Source organism: Diorhabda carinulata, chromosome 8 (genome assembly GCF_026250575.1).
Source record: "Diorhabda carinulata isolate Delta chromosome 8, icDioCari1.1, whole genome shotgun sequence".
Lineage (NCBI taxonomy): Eukaryota > Metazoa > Arthropoda > Insecta > Coleoptera > Chrysomelidae > Diorhabda > Diorhabda carinulata.
This window is the reverse complement of record NC_079467.1, coordinates 7031284-7053266: the sequence shown is the minus strand read 5'-3', so window position 1 is coordinate 7053266 and position 21983 is coordinate 7031284. Positions and strand designations below refer to the sequence as shown.

Sequence of the window (21983 nt, the reverse complement as noted above, 5' to 3'; positions counted from 1 at the left end):
ACGTATGACGATTTTTAATCCGTTGAGATAAGGTAGTACGAGTACTTAACGGATTCAAAAATTTAGTACCTAATCCACTTTGTAGAGCTGGAAAATCCAAAAATTACTAAATTCTTTAAATTGCATATCAACATTAGATAGGTACTAAACAATATACATTACAGAAATGAATTTTGCGGATTTGCGGAAACCGGAATTTATAAAATTCCATAAAACATAATATTTGCAATTGATTAGGTTATGTTAGGTTAGCCAAATAAAATAACAGAATATGAATTTGTGAAACATGTCTCTCATAGATACAAAATGTAATAATTTTTATTGCTTTTTAATGTGTTCTGTTACCAGTTTATAATATAAAATATTTCTTACTAATTTACACGGTGAATATATATTTAATTTTCGTTTTTCATTTCATAATTAAAATCCCGAGCTGCATAATCTTCCGTAGCGAGTTATCTAATCTCAATGACAACCACGAACACGAGTTGGTACATTGTAACAAGTTGTAACAAATTTTATGGCGGGAATTAAAATCACGAGTTGGCGCACTCTCAAATTTTTGATATTTTAATTCGTGTTCATTGTAATAATACTCTTTTCAATTATTTGTTTAAACACGGCAGGTGATAAAACTGTTTATCACTAAATGAGAGAGACAATAGGGAATATGCACGTGGTTTAAATTCACTTGATTATTTTTTCATGGAGACTTTTTAGTTCGAAAATGTTCATAAAATCATTATTTTCCAATTTAATTTATTTTTACTAGTATAGAATGATCCTTAAACAGTGCAAAATAGGTGAGTGAAATTCAAATTTGATACATGCATCATCATTGTTTGTGACGTCCTGGATTTATCTAGGTTTAAACAGAGTGCTAATTATTATTTTTGGATGAAAAATTATATTCTGATTTATCTATGATGCCTGAACATGGTTTTGTGAAACTTCAATCAGACAGTCTACCAAATGTGGATAAATTCATGATGAGTGCATATTTTGCATTTAATCAAGATGTAAAATTGACTTAGATCAAAAAAGTGGAAGATAGCGTAAACATAATTGATTTTTTGGATAAGGGTAGAACAATAACTGGAGATTATTATTCGACATTACTGACCACTCTATGGGAAAAAATTAAAGAGAAAAGACGCGGAAAGCTACCCAAAGTTGTGTTGTTTTTGCAGGATATCGCCCCTGCACACAAATCTTATGTTGCCATGCAAAAAATTTGTGATTTAGATTTTGAATTACTAGAACACCCCCTTATTCACCAGGTTTGGCTCCGTCCGACTATTATCTCTTTCCTCAACTGAAAAAAAGTTCAAAAGGTCGTAAATTTTCTTCCAACGAGAAGGTAATAAAAGTTGTGGAGGTCTGGTTTACAGAGCAAGAAGAAACATTTTTTTTTGAAAGATCTAGAGACGTTGCAGGTTCGCAGTAATAAATGTATCCAATTAAGAGGGGAATATGTTGAGTAATAAAATATTTTGACATTGAAATTTTGTTTGGTTCTATAGTAGGCTAAGAATTGGCAACTGTACTTAATAAAACATAACCTAAAATAGTTTTGAGATATTAAATTGGCTGTTGTATTATTGCCTATATTATAATATCTTCAAAGTGATAATAGGCTGTATAATGTAGGCATGCTATTGTATTTTTGGCTTGGCTACAGTGTCGCAGTGAAGATCCATCAACAAGTGTTAAATGTTATTGGAAAAAATTCAAGTTATCATTGATTAGTACTGTAAATTGAGGAATACAGAGGCTGTGAAGAGGGAATGAAGGAAGTGGAAAAAATGGAGGTGGATTATGACAAGCGACTGTGTGAAAACTTGCTGGAGAAATTCAGTTCTAAAATATCACTATTGACAGCAAGTTTGGAGAGAGATGTAAAGTAAAAAGTGATTTGAAAAAATCATGCATATTCCCTATAGTTAATATTTCTATGTGACCGGTGACTCAAAGAACAGGTACTCGCGCACTATTCCAATTTCAACTAAAGAACGTTGGAAATGATTATAAAACAAGGTTGGTGTGCTAATTACAACGAATTGAGAATGTCACGAGAACTACTTAATACAGAGTGATCGAGAAGTCGGGTTTTGACACATACAAGGTAATCTTATTTCAGTCTATTTGTTTTGGACTACTTCTTTATTTGGAATGAAGGGGCCAGATTTGGAGTATGCGTTGGTGATAACACAAGTTGTGTCATAAGAACTAAAGATAAAATGTTTTAGAATGACTATGTCTGAAAGGAGGTTAAGTTTCTGGCTTCTGTTGTAATTTGAATCAAATATGAAAAGACCCGTGCCAGAATACGAATCCTTCTCCAAGAAATTAGAAACAGTATCACACCACATTACACCCAAATGTTAGTTAATATTAGGCAAATGCGTGTAGAGTAGTAATCAGTCGAAAAAGTAATGTTACATAGTTGGTAATTTTCTTTCATTTGGTTTTGTCGATTTTTGAAAACTAATTTCCAACGCTCAGCATTTCATGTAATAAAAATTTCAGATTCAAATTCAGATTAAAATTTAAAAAACATATCAAGTATTATCAGAAATACATGAAAATCAGCATTAACATTAACAGTAGAGTTAACTGTCGATAAAAAGTTGAACTCTGTCTCTGAAGATAACAACTAGGTTATCAAAACGCCATCAGAACGTGCAAATGTGAGTCTTGTTGTACTGGTAGTCTAAGCAGTGTGTCCAGTATAGATGAGATGCGATTTTAACATGAGAAAATTTGATACATCGCTATTATTAAGGTGGATCATGGTTGTGAAACTAAACATAGCAAATATAATTAGCAATATTTTGAAATTAGATAGAATCATATAATTAACTTTTTTCTCGTTATTACTTGACATGACGAACAAGTGATTCTGTTCTCTTTTTGTTTTGGAAAAGCAGTAAAATCGTTACTGATTCTGTGGTGTGAAGTTGGCCCTACTGTAAATGCTGGTATTCTTGCATTTCTAATTTTGAATTTTAATCTGAATCATGAGGTTTCTATTATATGAAATATTATAAATTGAAAATCAATTTTCAAAAATCGTCTAAACCAAATAAAAGCAAATTAACACTATATGAAATTACTATTTCCACTAATTACTGTTTCCATAGAGTGCTCCGGGACTTGATGCAAAAAATTAGGAAGTAAGTAGATAAGGTTGAAATAATGTGACAAAAAATGTGTTCACATATGAGCCCTCGTTTCTAATTTATGAGCGTTGAAGTTGCAAAATCAGAACTTATATTTAAGTATATTTTCCAAATTATACATGCGAACCTTATAAATGTTAAATGGATGATTACGTATGCCTATGTAGAAATTACGGTATGAATAATTCTATACTACTATCTAGAGGCGGCTCATGCCCAATGATTAACAATCCTTAACCTTTACTGGGACAACCTGTACAATTTAAGCATAGCAAAATTGAATTATTGACAAAAAGAAACTCCTTGTTTATTTCGATAAAATTTAAGATTTAGGAGATATGTAGATTGTAGATTTTTAGACTGATGTACATGCCGTTCGTCATATTGAAATAACAGAGCACCGTATTCGCCAAGTACTGAGGATGGGGTCGATAGCTACAAATTTATATGCGAATCCTTGTAGGTGGATTGATCCTGTTGTCCTGTAGTGACTCCATATCTACCTTTGCTTGTGCCTCCGAACTGGTTCACTCCTTCTTGTAGGTTATGGTCTCCTTTGATCGTGCTAGTTAATTTTGATGAGCTACTTTCGGTTTTCAATTGGGGATTCTATTTATGCAATGATCATCGATCCTTTTTCCAACTAAGTATGGACTTTTGTAATTTTGGAGAAAATCTCTTTCTCGTCGTTGGATTGTGCAGCCATACGGTTGGGTAGGGAAAAAATTGAAATAAAGAAAAATTTAGTTGGTTAGCCCACAACTTATCAAATAAAAAAAAACTATAATAAATGTTCGATGTTGGCATGTTTGTCCATTGGAGACGCGGCTTAAGAGTTACGGGTTGTTAGCCATTGGGCATGTGCCGCCCTCGACCTTCAGATGGTAGGGTAAAATTATTTATTACGTCAAATACACTACATCCATCAATAATTCATAACCTACGAATGTATAATTTGGAAAATATTTAATAAATATTTTAATAAATTTTTGTTTATGTCACAGCATTATTTCACTACTCACTCCCGAATTTGTTGCATCAAGTCCTGGAACACCCTGTATACGCATTGGCCTATAACAACTAACATTGTGGTGTACACACATAGTAAATAGTTTACCTTTCTAAAGACGATACTTGATTTTATCGAAAAAGGCGTCAGACAGTGTAATTGTGACTGTTGGTGTAGTGGTATTGTAAACAGTGTGTTCGGTATAAATATCACCAACGGTTCCAAAGATTCCAACTTAGTCTCATCTTATCTGCCAGAATCGGACGAAATGGATGTGAGATTGGTAAATACTAGAAAAAGACACAAAAGCAACATAAATGAGATCGAGAAACTTGTGGAAAAAATAAAGTCAAATCAATCTTGATGTTAAGGGACATACCACAAGTACCACAACTTTGCAGAAAGCGACCTGGTTCTTCATAAGCAACTGAAGAAAAATACTTTTACACCATATATCCACCCGAAACCTTAGAAGATAATCGAAATTTGTGGTTTAGAAAAGCGGAGAGGGTAGATACAAGAAATACAACATTTTTTAGGAAACAAGTTAAGAAGTTGAAAATGGAGATATTCTATGTAAAACAATTCATAGTCCACCAATGGTACAAGAAAACTTATTAGCTTTACGTGAGTGCTTCCAAGAATAACAGATTGTCAATTACAATTCGGCAAATTTATTTATTATAAATTAACATGAGAAAGTAAGCTCTGTTGAACAATTTTGATTGATACCCACTTGATTATTTATAAAAATTATTATTTTTCAATAGTATTTTAAAAACAAGAACGTATTTCCACTGGATCTAGTAGAAAAAATATTTTGTATTCCATATCAATATTATCAGGTTCTGATTTATCAAAAAAATGTTTTTGTTCCTAATCGTCGAAGGATTTTTTTGGCTTTTTTATGTATCCATCAGTGCCGTGAGTGGAAATTCAAGTATTAAAAATTTTAGTACATAATTTATCCATAATTCGAATTTTGTTTTTAAAATGATAAGAATACCAATGAAATAGAAAAATTAGAAAGAGTAACGACGTATGAATTTTCACGAAAAAAATATATTGATAAACGGTGGCAGAGTGTAGATAAAATCAGCGAGATTGTAGTACACACTAAACAATATATGAAAATAGAAGTCGAAATAAATATCGACAATACAATAATGACACTAATGATGGAATTAGCAAGTGAAAATTAGACAATGGAAAATGAGAAATATCAATGTAATCCAAGATGATCTGAACTAAGATAAAATGACTATGAAGAATAGCGGGGAAAACAAAGTGTGAAACAAAGTAATAAAGAGAAAATAAGAAAATGAGAACAAATTCAAATAAAAACGAAGAGAAAACGGTTGAATTTGTGTGGAATATTTAGAGAATGGAAACAGATAGTTGATATATAAATAGATAGATAAACGGAATAATAAATATAAAAAAGACAAGAGGAAAAAATGAAAAAAGAGGAGCTATAGAAAAAATGGAATGCTCAATAAACAGAAAACAGATGTCGATTCTTCGATTTAAATTCTGCAAAAACCCTTCAATGGAAAACACTTATAAAATGATTACTGATTATATGTTCATACATATCCCATCATCCTACTTATATCTTTAATGTAATATAATTCAATTTCCATTTTATTCTTTTGCTGTAATTATTATTTGCATTTGGTGCTTCAATTCGAATCTCACCTTAAACACAAACGTTTCGTTGAAGACGGGATTTAACGTTTTTCTGTGGACCTTCGTCTCAAATTTTTTCTTCTTATCAGGAAGGAGATATACTTTTACGTATGGATCAGATGTGCCACCCATATCTAGAGCAGGAAGCTCTTCGGCTTGGATAACTGTCACAGAGAAGCTATTTTGATTGAAATCATACTCCAACTGTAAATGATAGAAAGAATTTATTAAAAAACAGATCAAAATAGAGCTTCAATCAGAATATTTTTGTATAGCATATTTAAATGAGACTCAAATTACAAAATTATAATTTAACATAAAATTCAGCATTGAACGTTAAAACTCACATTGTATAATTATGAATTTCACGTAACTATACACGGTATTTTTAATTCGACAGTCTATGTAATAGACTCTGTTTTCAACTTCCTTGCCAATAGAAAGAAACTTTGAAAAACATAGGGAGTATTATTGCTGACACAACTATTTTATTTTGAATACCACTATCGTTTGAAAGAAAATTATTGACAGCAGGATAAGAAGTTGAACTTCAAAAATTAGATTGCGTAGCATCATGTCCTCAAACGATGAAAATCTAATTGAGTAGATTCTTTTGAACAATAATGTGAAATATATCCAGTAGCACCAATAGTTACCTCTTGAAGACAATATCTTGGTTATCGAAACGCGCATCAGACAGATTGAATTTAGTAGTAGTAGTAAATGTAGTCAGAATGAATATTGCCAGTGGTTCCTCAAATTACAATTTAGTTACTATGTGCCTTCATCTGGCAAACGACGCCTTATAATCATTATGGCTTCTCTTAATCAACTTCAATTTTATAATAGAAATCTCTAGGGGGTGAGGAAAAAACTCCTTATGAAAACAAAATTGAACTCCATTATTATTATATTCAATAGAACTAATTAGAACATCAATAAACAAATGATCGATTTGTTCTTGGAAAAACATGAAATACTCAACAGTGAAATCTAATTTTTGAAGAATAAAATATTGTTCTTCGAAAACAGGAATTAAAAGTGTACTAATATTTCCCAGAATCCTTACAAGATTTTCAAAATAATTTAGCTCACTTTGTATTGTAGCTTTCCTAATTTTTGAACTTCAGGTTTTTCACTCTCATCAGGCTCTTCTGCATTTTCCGTTAGTTCATCCATATCCGGTTGTACCTAAAAAATTTGCAACTCTGCTTATTTTTTCCATCAATTGTACCTGTTATACTTATATACTCAAAAATTTACTATAATAACTTTTCTAATTCTTATAAGTATTTGGTATATACTCACTTTTTCTTTGTAAGATGACCCTAGAAGCTGGACGGATTTCAAGTCCACCCCTTTCATACCCTTTTTCCCATCCTTTGCCCTTCGTTTTCGGAAACATCTTCTTATACAACAAAAGCATATTCCCAGGATTATAATAGATACAGCTACAACATACGTTATTCTCAAATTTTCTAATAGTGTGCGCATGGTCATAAAAAGTAGTTATAAGTTTTCTTTTAAAATTTAAAATTAAACTAATTTTCTCAATGTGAGGACATAATTTATATCCTACATTCATATCTAGCTCTGGAGTTTTTATATATAAAAGAAAATTGAATTACTTACCAATAAGGATTGTTACTAATACCCATGTATCAATTCCTTCTTTGTTGGCCAAATGAACAATGTTTTGGATAATAGTATCATTACTGGGTTTGACTAGAAAATAATTAGATCTAGATTAGAATCAGCACAGGAAAGTAGTTCCCCTAGTATGAAGTACTGGAATAAGGGGTACCACTTTAAAGTATACCTTTATTGTTTTTCTGCTGTTTCTATTTCACACATATCGTGCTTAGTGTGTTCAGTGTTTGTATGATTGAATAGAGGCCAGACGTGAATTCGGTTTAGAGTATTTTACAGACATGTTTGAATCAATTTCAGTAAAATAAAATTTTAACGGCTTTGTACAGTGAACAGTCAAAGCATACGAAATTGGTAAAAGCCTATATACATGTTCTTCTAATTAGAAATATTGTCTATAGACGTCAGATAAATTCTTCCAGATATTCGAACGGCATTACATGCCTAACAAGTCTTTGGCCAAAATTCGAGACAAACTCCACAAACAAACTCAAAACATGTAAACAGTACACGAGATGTAAACAAAAAATACATTAAGAAATTTTTACAGCGTCAGTTGCTTTCGCCTTAACCCTTAACCGGAAAGGTGGGATCCGGCACACTACTGCCTGCGAATATTTGTAAATCATTCCTTAAACAACACGTCTTAGATCCCGTGAGTGATTGGACAGTTTCTTTACATCGTTAATACAACAGGCGCCCAAAAAATTTACAAAGGCAAAATGCGGGATGTAGTTCATGTCGTATAGAGAATAGTTCTAATCCAGTTAGAAAGAACCCTACTTAATACGTGTACAGTAGATGGTGCTGAGCGGAACGGAAGTTCGTTCTCCATTTCATACTACTACACATAATATTGTGGATAATATGACAATGGACATTCCTATTCTCACGAGAAGCTCGTGATCTTGCCGAAGAAGCCACGACGCTTTCCGTTTGGAATATGGCATTTGGCTTGGAGTATTTCATTTGACCAACCACAAGTTTACTGAAATTACTGAAAATTACTGAAGTCTTCGCAAATGGAAAATCTCAAAAATGGATTAGCTTCTTTTTCAATGATTTTGATCGGCTTTTGGCTGGCTCTGAACCTTATTTTTTATTAACATGTGACGTACTCACTAGATTTAGCAACAAGCTAGTAGGAAAACGTCCAGCATAGATAAATAGAGGTCATTTCGTAATAAGCACTTCAGAAACGTTTCCAGTCATGAAATGAGTACATCACTAGCCAAGAGTTGTACTTAAAAGAAAATGGATTCCAATTTGATGTTATTTCTACACTTTGTAATCAATGAAATGATTCACTGTATTTTTTTATAACTCCTTGTAATTCTAGCATAGCTTTTCGATGTAATGACTTGCAATAACAGAATACGACAAGGTATTTATGTAAGTTCAAAGGAAGTTTTTTGAAAATATTATTGTATAGCAGCCTATTGCTTTTCATTGTAGTTAGAGGACTAGAGCTCTACCAAATTAAAACCATTATTCTAATAAAATGATGGATGTCTCAAATTGGAAGCGGAGTTTTAATTGAATAGAGGACAGAATTGATTCCACTAAATGCTTTTTTCGATCAATAAATCCTCGAATATACATGATTACATGTTATGGTAAATAATGGACGAAGAAATCGCTTTCATAGCTTTGCTGGTACGTACAAATTATTTTCCCACATTTTTTTGTAAATTACGATGAAAATCGTTAGTAAATCAGGTGTATTGAATCATTAATTCTCACCTACTCTCCAGAATTGTCACCAAACAGTGATACAATACAGATGCATTTCACTTTTGATAATCGATAGCTTCTCTTGATCGCATATACAATAATTTTATGATTAACAACAAAATAGAATTGAAATATGTATGAAAACTTGTTCAGTTATTCGTCTTCATCCCTGCATATGAAAATTGGTGTTTGAACTTTCAGATACCATATGTGCTGAAACAACTTGGTATTTCCAATTTTTTTCCACACCAGAGAATTAATTTCTCTTAACTCATTGCTTGGATATTATCATTTGAAAGGTTTATTTATTAATGATTTTTTTCAGCAACAAGAATTGATCCAGTGGATATGAACTCTTTTATTACTTTCTTTTGTAGGTTTTAACAAATCTTTTACCAATGACAACCTGCTGCTGTTTTTCTACGACTAATGACAAATTCGAATAATGCATTAGTTTTGGGATACATTTGAAATGTCGTTGATTACTGGAATGAATAAGAGCTCCAACTCTATCCAATATTAATCATATTTTCTTTGCATTATACTGATTAAACAAAAATGACTTGTATACAATGTAGGCCACATAAAACGGTCCACCCCAATATTTATTATTAATTAGATTATAAAGTTATACTCAAACACGCCATTCGGGTGGTTACGTTTTTCTTCAAACATTTTGAGTTCTCCTTTGTTCACGTATTGTCACTTCTGATTTGTTTATTCTAAAATTTAAGTTTTTGAAGAAATTAATTTTTTACGAACCTCCCACTTCATTCGAGTAATTCAATAAATTCTCGGAATGTATTCGAATTATTCCTTTACCTATATACACTTTAAATCAAAGTAAATTTTAGTAAATTTGTGGTAATTTTATTCTGGTAAACTTTTCTCAGCTCTTTTTATTGTGCTCACAAATAAAATTCAAGTTATCTCATGTATTTTCTTTTGTTTTAACCAAATTTTATATAATAGTTTTTATATAAATTCGTATTTTTTATTTATTTGGGAAACATAACTAATGGAATAGAACAGATTCCTATTTGGATTTATATGTTCAGTTTTTTTTTATTTTACAGTATAAGCTCCTTCTATTCATTATCTGTACTCTCTATTAATTCCTTTTCATTCATTTCCATCTGTGTTCACCCGTTTCCTTCCGCAGTTCTACAGCTGGCAGGTTGAAGTTTAAACCACACCCAAAGGACTCAACCGGTACACTCCAAACAAACAGATTCAACTCAACTCCAACAACTGGAAATTCAGTTGAGGGCAGCAACCATCCCATATTTCCATCACATTACTGTTAATTATTATAATTATTTCATGATATTTTCTTACCGATTCGGCATAAAAAATGATGTTAAGCGTAGACGTTTCGTTTCATTTTTGAGAGGTGTTGACCTTCAAAAGGTTTGAGATGAAGCATTTCGAGCGGGAGATTCCAAGAAGAAAAAAATTCCATACAGATCCTTACATTGTTAAGTTTAACAAAATTGGTGAATTAAACGGTTGGCACATGTGCGAATGGAACCTACTTGAAAATCCCTTTCTTTCAAAACCTTTGGAATGCGAGGGAGAGGACGAAGTCTCGATGGATACTAGGAAAGTAGATAAAAAGTAAGGAACCGCACAACTGTTGCCACACAGAGAATGCTTGAAAATTCCTTCATAGCAAAGGTCCACCTTGAGCTGTCGTTTTATTGTTAATGATGAATATTAGGTTTTATGCATCACAACTGCTAATTTAGTCAATAATCATTGCGTTTCAATTAATAACATATTTTTCCATCGAATGTGTTTCAATTCACTTTCGGACAGAAAGAAAAAATGGTATAAGTTAGCAAATCAAACAAGTTGAATATGAAAACGTATTTCTGGGAAGATAGTGTGTATATTCAAAAAAATCGTGACAAAAACTTGATATGGATATGTTTATCAAATACCTTTATTATGACATGAAAAACACGTAAATTTCTTTCATTCCCTATTTTAACACTTGAATTTTTCCAAATATAGGGGTTGACTATGTTCTCGAGCATACCCAGTATTTACATTCCAACATATATGAAGCAGCGTTTATAAATTAGTATATTTATCTATTAGATTACTTTATTCATATGACTGTGCTACATAAATATAGGTAGTAGTGGCATTCATAATCTAATATTCTGCTAATGTTTATGTGTGTAGGTGTCAAAGTTATTGCTTGGTAACGAAATATTTGTTGCTGTATGTTTGGAATAACGGAATTACAGCTATTTTTCGATTCTCGTTTACGTTACTTGCTTTTGGTTTGTTATTGTTAATTTCATAGTAAAACACTTTGGTAATGGTGATTCAGTTTAGACTAATATCGCTAGATTCGAAGTAATGAACGAAAGCTGCTGACTGTACAATGATATAGCCGCGGTGTTTGGTAGATTAAAATTTACTGGTGAATGGTCCTGTTCTATGTTGAAGACACTCTAGAGGGTAGAAGGTAGAACGCTCATCTACTGGTAGATATGGCCAAAACAAACTTTTGTCGTTCAGCTATTCAATTGTGAAACGAACTGGAGTGGACAGGAGCCACAATAAGTGGATATGCTGTTATAAAGAGAAGAAATTAATTGTCACCAAGTAGCAGGACTACTCTTTGCTCAGCAACCACAATATTGGAATGATAATTATTGTTGTTCACTGAAGAAAGTCGTTTCTGTCGACCTGAAGAGCAACAAGAATGATTCAATTATGTTGTAGGTTGTTATGTTTATGCATACATAGAATTGGTACTAGTTATTATGGTGTAGGTGTATATGAAATATTCTACATAATAATGTATCTTTTGTACCATGACTTGGAACAAATTTCTTCCTAATGCGAGACAATTATCTCCGTAGTTTCTAGCTGAACATTTAAATGAACTAAATCCAATAATGTCGTGGCCGCCTGAATATTCAAATATGAATCTAGTAGTGTATACCTGGAATGTGCTGATCAGCCGGCTTCAGAGACCTAGGCAAGGTAAAAATTTGCTCCAAGAAATGATCGACATGAAAGTGTACAAAGAGGAATATCTACAGGCGTAAGTGTTTCTGATATAACTTAAAGAATAGATTTTTGAAATAAATCTATTTAACAAAGATATCCGTTTCACAAATATTTGTATAAAAAAGGTGAACAAATATTAGTTCATTCTTAGCGTATTGAGATCTACTCGGAAAAATTTAATACCGATCAAATTTTTTTTAATTATTATGTATATTCTATCAGAAACTGAAAATATGTTACTTATGTTACCAAGTGTCAAATATGAGAAAAAAATAACCCTTTGTATGGAACTTTAGTCGAACTGGAGCATGTGTAGGAATGTGAAATCAAGGATATAAAATACGGAACAATATAAATTTCCATAAATATCAGTACCTATTTCTGAATATTTATATTGTTAGCTGTGCTTTACATTCAATATATTTGAAAAAGAACTGAGAAAATATAGAAATGATAGCACGAATGAGAACAAATTTTTGATTATACTTGTAAAGGTTGAAATTTCGACTACAATGATACCAACAAATAAAAAACCTTAAGTGAACGGTTTAAAGAGGGAGCCTTGTGTGTTGTGTGTGTCGTTGTGTCTTCGTGCTAGAACATCAAACAACACCGACAACAAACAAAATACCTGCTTCTGGATGTGGGGTCGTACGACCATGAGATGGATGAAATTTTTTGTTACCAAAAATGTGTTTTTCCAAAAGATCCCCACCTGTTGTCTCTATTGGATTAGTAGTGTCTGAAGGTCCTTCTGTTGAGGATATTGTTGGATTATTAGTTATGGGATTGTTAGCTTCCACGACTGTAGCCAGTTCTTGCGGTGATTCGGGAGAAGGAGCATCCCTTTTGATGATTCTTCTTGAAAATAAGGAAACCATGATTCTAAAACATAAATAACATGTATCAATTTTCGCATAAAAATCTTGTTTAGCGATAATTCCTATAAATAAATTCTAGGCATTATTATGATCGAATAACTTGATTTTAGTCGACGTCGAAATGTTACGACGAATAATTTTTTCTCGAAAATTCAGTGAACTTTTGACTGACGTTAAAAACAGTTGAGTAGGATGGTTGTTTATTTCTAAATACGCAGTATTAAAATTGAGAAATCCGAAAAGCTGCTAGGAAAATTTGAAATATATCGTAAACGCGTACAACTTAATATTTTTCGTGCATAGATAGATGATAGATAATTATAGTTATCCTTATTGTTTTTAACATGCTTTTATAAGTTTCACCTGTATGTTTGGAAGCAAAACAGGATCAGATTAATGCTTTGAGATACCATGTTGCATTCGCAAATGCCGACTCGATCAATGATACCTAAGTTACATCCCGCTTCAGAGCAACAACTATTGAAAACATTTTGACAAATATATGGATGGTAACAAGTCGACAATCCAGTAATCCAATCAAAAGACATAACAAATTATGGATGACTCAATGATATGGTTTTATTTTCATGAATTATGAGGGTTTCACAGCTATAAAGTTTTTACAAAATTATGTTTACTCCTATTCCAGAAAAACTGTGCTTGACGGAATTTTACACCTTTATATCCACATTTCTTGAAATTCCAATGGATTTCACTTAGTATAATAATAAATTTGAATTATCATAAAGAATAGGATAGGAATGGGTAAGTAATAGATGTCACAGGAATTGCTGAACATCTAGGCGAACTAACGTGTAGAAGCTTATTTGGCATCCATGCTTTCACTGACTGTGGTTGTAATCCTTCCTTTTATAATAAAGGTGAGAAGAGACCTTCCTCTTTATTGAAGAGAAACACTAGTTATCCAGGAGCTTTTGCATCTTTTGGTGATCATAGTTTAACAGAGGATAGAATGAATGAAATCTTAAATATTATCCAGAATTTACATGTGAAATGTATAATTTGAAGAAATGCATTGACGCAGATGATGCCAGATTTCAAGTATGCGACGAACAATTTAGTATTGAAGTCCGCAATTTTGATGGAAGCAGTTCACCACCGTGCAATAGCAAGCCGTGGCAAATCTAATATTTAGAATAATGCTGATAAACGATGCCCGTCAATATTATAGACGGAATAATATGGGTGGTTCAATCATCAAGACACATATTTCTTCAATTTGTTTGATGGAGATCAACTACCAGCTATTGTAGCCGGTTCGATCCAATGTCCATCAGGTAAAAACACAATAAAATATTCTGTTGCTATTGAAATTATTTAAAGGGAATTATGAGTTTTTTTGTCAACGTAAAATTTATTTATTTTATATTTCAATTTCGAGCTGTACGTTTTGTTGGAACAAAATAAATATCAAAATCATTATAATTGTAAATTTTGATGCTTCATTTTGTTGATTTCTGTAAAAAAATCATCATGATTCAAAATAAGATTGATAAATTGATATTGATAAAATTTTCAAAAATTATCTACATGAATTCATACTGAATTGCTGTCATCGCTAATGAGAGTGAAAGAATCGAACTCATATGTGTTCATTAGCACGACTGCAAAAGTTTCAAGTAGTCTGCTTTTGCATTTGTAAATATATGTATATATTAATAAGACAGGTATCGTATATAAATTTCAGTTTGGCTGAAATAACGTACATTTGTTTAAAATTGAAGTAGCTTTGAAATAATATAAAATATAGTAGGAACTGGAATAAGTGTTTGCCATTAACATTTTCTATAGAAATAATTATATATTTTAAGATATAAAAACGGCAGACATGCTGTGATTACGTTTTGAAAGTCAATATTTATGCCTTTCGACACGCTCAAAGGAATCCTTGATGGGAATAGTGAACCCCCATTTCACCAACGGTAGGTGAAAGTGTATACATGGCATAAATATGAAGTTTGTTACTATATTGTGAGTCTGAGGAGCACTGGCTCTCAGTCTATAACTCTCACTTTTCACATTCACAAATGAGGCCGGAGCGCACCTTCTAGTACCTGCTGTAGTAGTGTTGAATCGCTCAAAATGAATTTATTGTACAGGGAACTAATTTTTTGTGTGGGTGTGTATATTTTATGGTGATCTGGTCTATAAATTTATTTATATTTGATGTTTCATAGATGGAAAGTTCATATAAAACCAGAAATTGCTCAAGATTTTTTAATAAAAGAGGAAATGATCATTTCGACCGTCCGCTATATTTGAAGAATGAATTTTCGAATTGCACATATTTTATACTTGATCAAAAACAAATCGAAGTAGTAGAATTTTGGCAGAGAATTGTTTGTAGATGTGAATATTAATCCGTACGTGCCAGCCTAGTCAGCTGATAGTTTCCCCAATTCTACGTTTATAATTACCTATTCTGCTTTAGTTTTTTTGATCTAATATTCATTCAATATTTGACTTGTTATTGCTACAATCAGAATTCTCTTGATGTACGTTTGTCGATTGGAAATTGAAATTATTCAATTAATTGATGAAGTTAAAAATGTTGCATCATGTTTTACTAATGTTGTTTTGTAGCCGTAGATATTTTGAAGAAAACACATTTAATTGATTCTTATTCGAAAATTGATTTATTGTTGAGATGATTCCCTAAAAATCTTCGTCTTTTCGGGCGTAGCACGTTCCTAGTTCTGCCTTAGTTCCCAGTTCATATGCGAAAAGGCTTGGTGCGTTGGAACCTAGGGACTGCGTCTTAATTATCGAGAATTTTCAACATTTCATTGTTTACGTGGTTAAGTCGTTCTTCGTGACCTTTAGCGATCTCTTTTATCTCTTCTTTGACTGTTTTCACATGGAGCTCTTTATTGCGGACATACCACAGGGCGTTAGCTATATTCCTCAGTATTTGGTTTAGGACTGTTTGCAAACAAGCAGCTTCACTTTTCTTCAGATCCATAGTTGTAAACCATAGAAATTTCAGTATTTGTTTGCATACTAGCACCTTATTTTCAATAGTAAGTTGTTAGTTTCTTACTTGTAACCATAGTTTTTCAAAACTGAGTTTTAATTCCTCTGTTTTCTTATTGATATGTTTCTGCCAATTTAGTTTTGCATCCAGATGTAGTGCTAGATATTTCTTATATGGGATAATCTTATCATCCAGTTATAGCTGAACATAATAAGGAGATGAATATTTTCTGATATTCATTAACGAACCATTATACCACACTTTATCAAATGCTTTTGCAATGTCTGAAAAACAGCTGAGCATATTTGTTTTGGGGATGAACTGGGGATTAATGGGATGAAATAACAAGTATGCTTTATATTATTATCAATAATATCTTCTCACAGAATACTTTATGCACTGGTTTGGGTCTCATCATCATTTCAACTGATATCCACATTACTGATACGTATTGAAGCCTGAATAGTGCATTTATGAGGTTTGAGAGTTTCACAATGGCCTTTATTGGTAACTGTTGCAATATTTTTCATGTTATTAGGACGTATTCCAAAACTTCCTTGGGGTTAATGCAAGTCTTAATAATTTTCATTGCCTCCCATCATCATCATCGTCATTCATTATTTTCCATGTTAGTAGTTTGGAAAATATTCTCTAAGTATGAGGCAGATGCATTTACCTTTTATTGAGCATCATGTGCCTAGGAACCATCTCCCAATCGAATTGAAAATCTATTAAGTTGGTCTTTTTAATCTTTTCGTTTATTTTACAGTTAATAGTCGGCGGTTTGATAACCATTAGCACACTTGAATAATGGTTAGGGGAATCATTTTTGATTTTGTCTTCTCATTCTCTGACTTGCTAGGTGAGGTTGATTAGTGTGTTCCCATTTTCTGCAGTTCTGGTCTTCTGCCAAATATTTTTTTGAAGAATTACAGCGCAAAGACTACCAAATGACATACATTTCTTGTATATTGTTAGGTATCTAAATACAACATATTAGAAAGTTTTTTGAATTTATTTGATCAGATGAATGCATTTATAAAAAAAAGGAATTAACTTACGCTCAATTAGACGATGACGAATGATTACATGACGTGATGTTTTTGAATGATCTCATGGAACATTTCTTTACGCCTAGTTTACAAAGATTATATAAAAAGGGTAGAAGAAATATTAACGAAATTCCAAAATAACTTTTATGACTTGGAATGTTTTAAAATGTTTAGTTTTTTTTAAATTCATTTAAAATCAACGTAATTATGACCTAAGAATAATCTAAAGAATTAGAAATAATGGAGAAGCAAAAAATCGTGCTCTAAATTTTGTTCTGGAATCGCATTATCCTGAATTGAAAAAGGCTCCTTTTTAAATTATTTCAACATTTCGAGACTTATTATTATATATATATATATATATATATATATATATATATATTTACATTTATTTTGTACTGTTATTAATATATTTTCAATAAAGATGACATTTGTATAGAATTTGATACAATACTTTTCTGTTTCCCTTTAAGTACCTACTTCAAACTATTTCAACATTCGAGAATTATTTTTATATTATTATATATTTATACACATTCAACATGGAATGTTATTGATATAATTCCAATAAATATAGTATTTGTGAAAAATTTTATTAAATACTTTTTGCCTTCTAAATACCTTCGTATTTAAATGCGTTTAGCTAAATATTGCAAACTGACATATAGTGATAACCAGACACTCATATGAGATTTGAATCGAAAGTATTTTCAATAAAGACGGAAAAAATGTAGGCTGATAAATTTTACATTCTCTAGTTTGTCTCTCAAGATAAGCATGTCGATTTACCATAATTGAGTTTGTGATAACAGGCAGTCTTATTTTTAATATATGGCTTATTTAAAATTAAATTTGATTGAATAAATTATTACATTGAAGGGATATGATATTTGAAGCTTTTCTTCTGCAGAACAAAGTCTTCAAGAGCAAGTTGAAACGACGATTTCTTTAAGATATATATAGTGTAACGCGCATTCAAAATTACCGATTACCAAAATTACAGACTGGGAACCTGAAAATAGCTGTTGGACCATAATAGAAGATAAATACACACATTATGATTATGATTTTTTTTCCAAAACCAATAGCTGCAGAGAAAAAAATAAACACCATAATTCATAAATTGAGGAGGTGATTGCTCGAATGAAATTAAGATGGGTCTTTCCTATAACAAAATTTCTTTTTTGAGCATCAAATTGTTTTAAATGGACCCTTCTAAATAGTAAAATTGAATGGAAAGAAGTTTCTTCAGCAGACGAATTTGTAATGAGGAAAGTTAAAGATATCTTCTCTTTGAAGAAATTCGAAGAGTAAATTAATTTTTAATTGATGAAAGATTGAAAAAATGGTACGATGAGAAAATAGAACTTGACAAAGGACGGGTAGAAATCTATCGGCATTTTAGAGTTGAACATATCCCTCATGAAAATTTAAAAGTTTCAATAGAAATTTTCTTATGTTGTCCAGGCACTAATGCTGCCGTTGAAAGGGTATTTTCACCAGGGAATAATTATTGGATTACACAGAAGTCGCAACTTTTTGTAAAAACATTATCTGCCGTCTTAACAGTCAAATTTAATAGGCAAAATGAAAGTTTTTCGGATGTGGCTACATTATCAGACGAGACTCCTCATTTAGCACAAAAAACCAATTAGAAGATAAATTTTTTTCCAAAAGAAAATAGTTTTTATCGTTTTTTCTTATTTTTATTTCACCTATGAAATACTTGCAAAGTGTACTTTTTTTAAACAAAAAACAGTTGGTCATCTTACATATAATACACAAAATTCATGTCGGCCATTTCAGCGTTTGTATACATGTTAAAATACACAGATAACGCAGAATTAACGGCATACAAACTTACAAATAAACTTCGATTGGTAACTATCAACAACAATGTTTGACATCAGTCTACTACAATTTGAAAAAACATTGAGTTTACAGTCAATTAATAGTTGAAGTGACAACAGTTTACTATGCTAAGACTTTGTAATTAAAAACAAAATTGGGGTGGTCATTTTCAGCATTTATCGTATTGCATTTTTTATCTTTCTTGTTTCCCACTCAATTTATTGAAAAAAATATTTATTAAGGTGTTCGTTTTTCTGCAACTATTGGTTTTACGAAAAAAATCAAGAATAAAAATTATTTTTGAATAGAACAAGATTTCAGGTTATAATTTTATGTCATAAAACATTAGAACAGGAATATTGAAAAAATACCCGTAGTCTATTACGAAAAGCTGGTTTTCACGGATTGTTATTATCAGTATTCTATTTCCCCTAAAGGTCTAAGAATTGGAAAATTAAGTTATCAATTAAATTTCTATTTGCATGAATTATTTGATTACCGATTAATCCAATTAGTTTTCCTCCTACAAAGAAAACTCCTTTAACAATATTGGCAATTTCTGCGCAAACATAAACATTTCAACCTTCAACTACACGCGATTAATATTTCAACACAAGTACACGCGTGGTGTATTTTGTACACCACCAACACAATAGATGCAAATGAGGTAAATTAGAACAAATACATACGCTATAAGTTTTACTCATCAAAAGTTTTTATAAAAACTAATGAAAAAACTTTGAACAAATAAAAGAAACTACTAAATTTGCAATTTTACACAAATTATACCTTACGTAGCACACCTTATTACATCTACACACTAAATTTCATCTGTGATGTCTCCGTTATTGTTGTATTCTAGACAATTAATTACAGTATTTGCATGTCCTTTACACACCGATCTATTACATAATGATACTTCATCATTGTCAACCTATTTTTATGCCTTCTGCAGGAAAACACCTTCCCGGTATTTTTTCTGGTGGTTTATTTTCAAGCCGCTCTTTTTGGATCTCATTAATGTGCGTCGTATTATATAAAATTTGCTATGTTTAACAGTTTAACAGCCAGTGGCCACCTTCTTGTTCTCCTGGACACAGATTACGTACTACACATTTCATCCATTATATTCACTCTTCCTTTATTGGAATTCTAGTCCGGCTTATTTGTTTCAGGATCAATTGCAGAATCATCATGCATAGTAGAAATGAGTATAACTGCTCTATTTTTTTTTGGCACGTTTGACACAATAGTGACGTCTCTTTGAAACCCAATAATAAACCAGCCGACTTTTTTGGTTTTACTGGTTAAAAACTCTAATGACAGTTCCCTTTTATTATTTATCATTGTTCCAACAATTTTTGTTTTATTGTTAAAAGATTCACGGCTAAAGGGTAGCTTGCATACCAATTGCCGCATGTAGAATTTCTATTCTTTCCTTTCCATGGTTGCAGCAAACGATAGACCTTCTGGTTGTTGACCACAATAAACTTCCAAACTCACTTAAAAAATTTATAGTGGCACAATACAACACTTTTAGGCCATATTTCGCCGCTTTATTGGGTATATACTGAAGCTACATCGTCCTCTAAAGGGAATCAGCATTTCATTTATTGTAGCTTATGCGTCTAACTATAATTATTTTTGCAGTTTTCTATAAAACGATCAAGTGTGAATCTAACTGCAGCAAGCTTGTCGGTTGATTTTCTTCCTTTTCTGTTATATTTGAAATGAAAATCGATTGCAGTTCATGCAACTTCGAAAGATTTCTGATTATATGCCATCTGTTGTCCAAAGTTCAAGAAAATATCTATGGTTTTGCTTTTCAGCTCCATCTAGAAATAGTATAATAAAAGCCAGCTCTCATTTGTTGTTGTATTTTTTGCATCTCGTAATTTACTCTAAACTTTTTGATTTCCATATTTGTACATTCGACAATATTTTGCATAATATCATTTATAGAAAACATTTCAAAACCACTTTTTTTATCAGTAATATATTTTGCAAAACTTTTAATGAGAGGGAAAATTTTTGCTATATTTACTAGTAAGTGGATTTTTATTCCACGTTCACCCAAAAAATATTCTTCTGTGATTTCACTTTCTTCCTCTATTTCTTCGCCTACACTTAGTTCTTGTTCCGACTCTATGTTATGATCACTTTCCTCTATAAGCTCATCGTCAAAGGTATCTGATCTTTCAACTTCATCTTCATCCTCAGGTTCATCACATATAGCCTGAACTCGATCTCATCTTCGGTAAGACGATTTTGGTTTTTCACGAGTACCCGATACCTAAAAATGATTTACTGTATTTTAAAATATATCTAGAAATACTATTATAAATCTAAATTTTTTTTCTGTAAGCAAAATAATATATTAGGTTATCAAAATATACTTACATAACGCGTGGTGTACTTTGTCTACCAACAATAAGACTCACGAAACTAGGAGTGCACGATATATATCGATATTTTTGAAAATATCGATATTTGTTCGCGATATATCGCATCATTCCGATATTATTTTATCATCTAGTATCGATTTATGAATATAATTATATTATATAATTGAAGCCAGATTCCATTGCTTTTGTTATGAAATGATTTATACCTGTAATTAATTTATTCCCAATAATAAAACGCAGAATCAAAATTCTTCTACTCTTTCCGCAAGGGCAGCACTAGTAGTACCTAATTTATAATCTGTAATATTTGTATTATGTGTCTGTGGATCTGTGGCTTCATTTTATAACTTTAATTAATTTGTGGTTTGTTTTGTTTGTTGTAAGTGATTCTTTACTCGCTTCGTTCTCAGTACAAAATGCAAAAAGTAAGTTTAACGCGATTTTAAAGATAAATATTACTATTCATTAGTATAAAATAATGAATAATTGAATGTTTTAGTATATA

At 31.5% G+C, this 21983-nt stretch overlaps 1 protein-coding gene and 1 long non-coding RNA gene across 9 annotated transcripts in view; one reads left to right on the top strand and one right to left on the bottom strand.

Moving 5' to 3' along the window:
• LOC130896921 (synaptotagmin 1-like) overlaps positions 1 to 21983 on the bottom strand; it is a 103370-nt gene that overhangs the window by 55106 nt on the left and 26281 nt on the right. For 4 of the 8 annotated variants that reach the window (XM_057805312.1, XM_057805310.1, XM_057805311.1 and 1 more), the window contains exons 2-6: positions 12926 to 13179; positions 7513 to 7605; positions 7189 to 7331; positions 6976 to 7071; positions 5890 to 6084 (exon numbers count right to left, since the gene is read on the bottom strand). In XM_057805312.1, coding sequence (XP_057661295.1) covers positions 5890 to 6084; positions 6976 to 7071; positions 7189 to 7331; positions 7513 to 7605; positions 12926 to 13175 — 777 coding nt within the window. In that variant the 5' untranslated portion in view covers positions 13176 to 13179. The remainder of the gene's footprint in view (positions 1 to 5889; positions 6085 to 6975; positions 7072 to 7188; positions 7332 to 7512; positions 7606 to 12925; positions 13180 to 21983) is intronic. The other 4 variants (XM_057805317.1, XM_057805314.1, XM_057805315.1 and 1 more) reach the window with 1 other exon arrangement.
• LOC130896923 (uncharacterized) lies at positions 627 to 10027 on the top strand. Its single transcript, XR_009059629.1, has 4 exons — positions 627 to 803; positions 8870 to 8922; positions 8986 to 9186; positions 9642 to 10027. It is a non-coding gene; the product is annotated as an uncharacterized LOC130896923 (long non-coding RNA).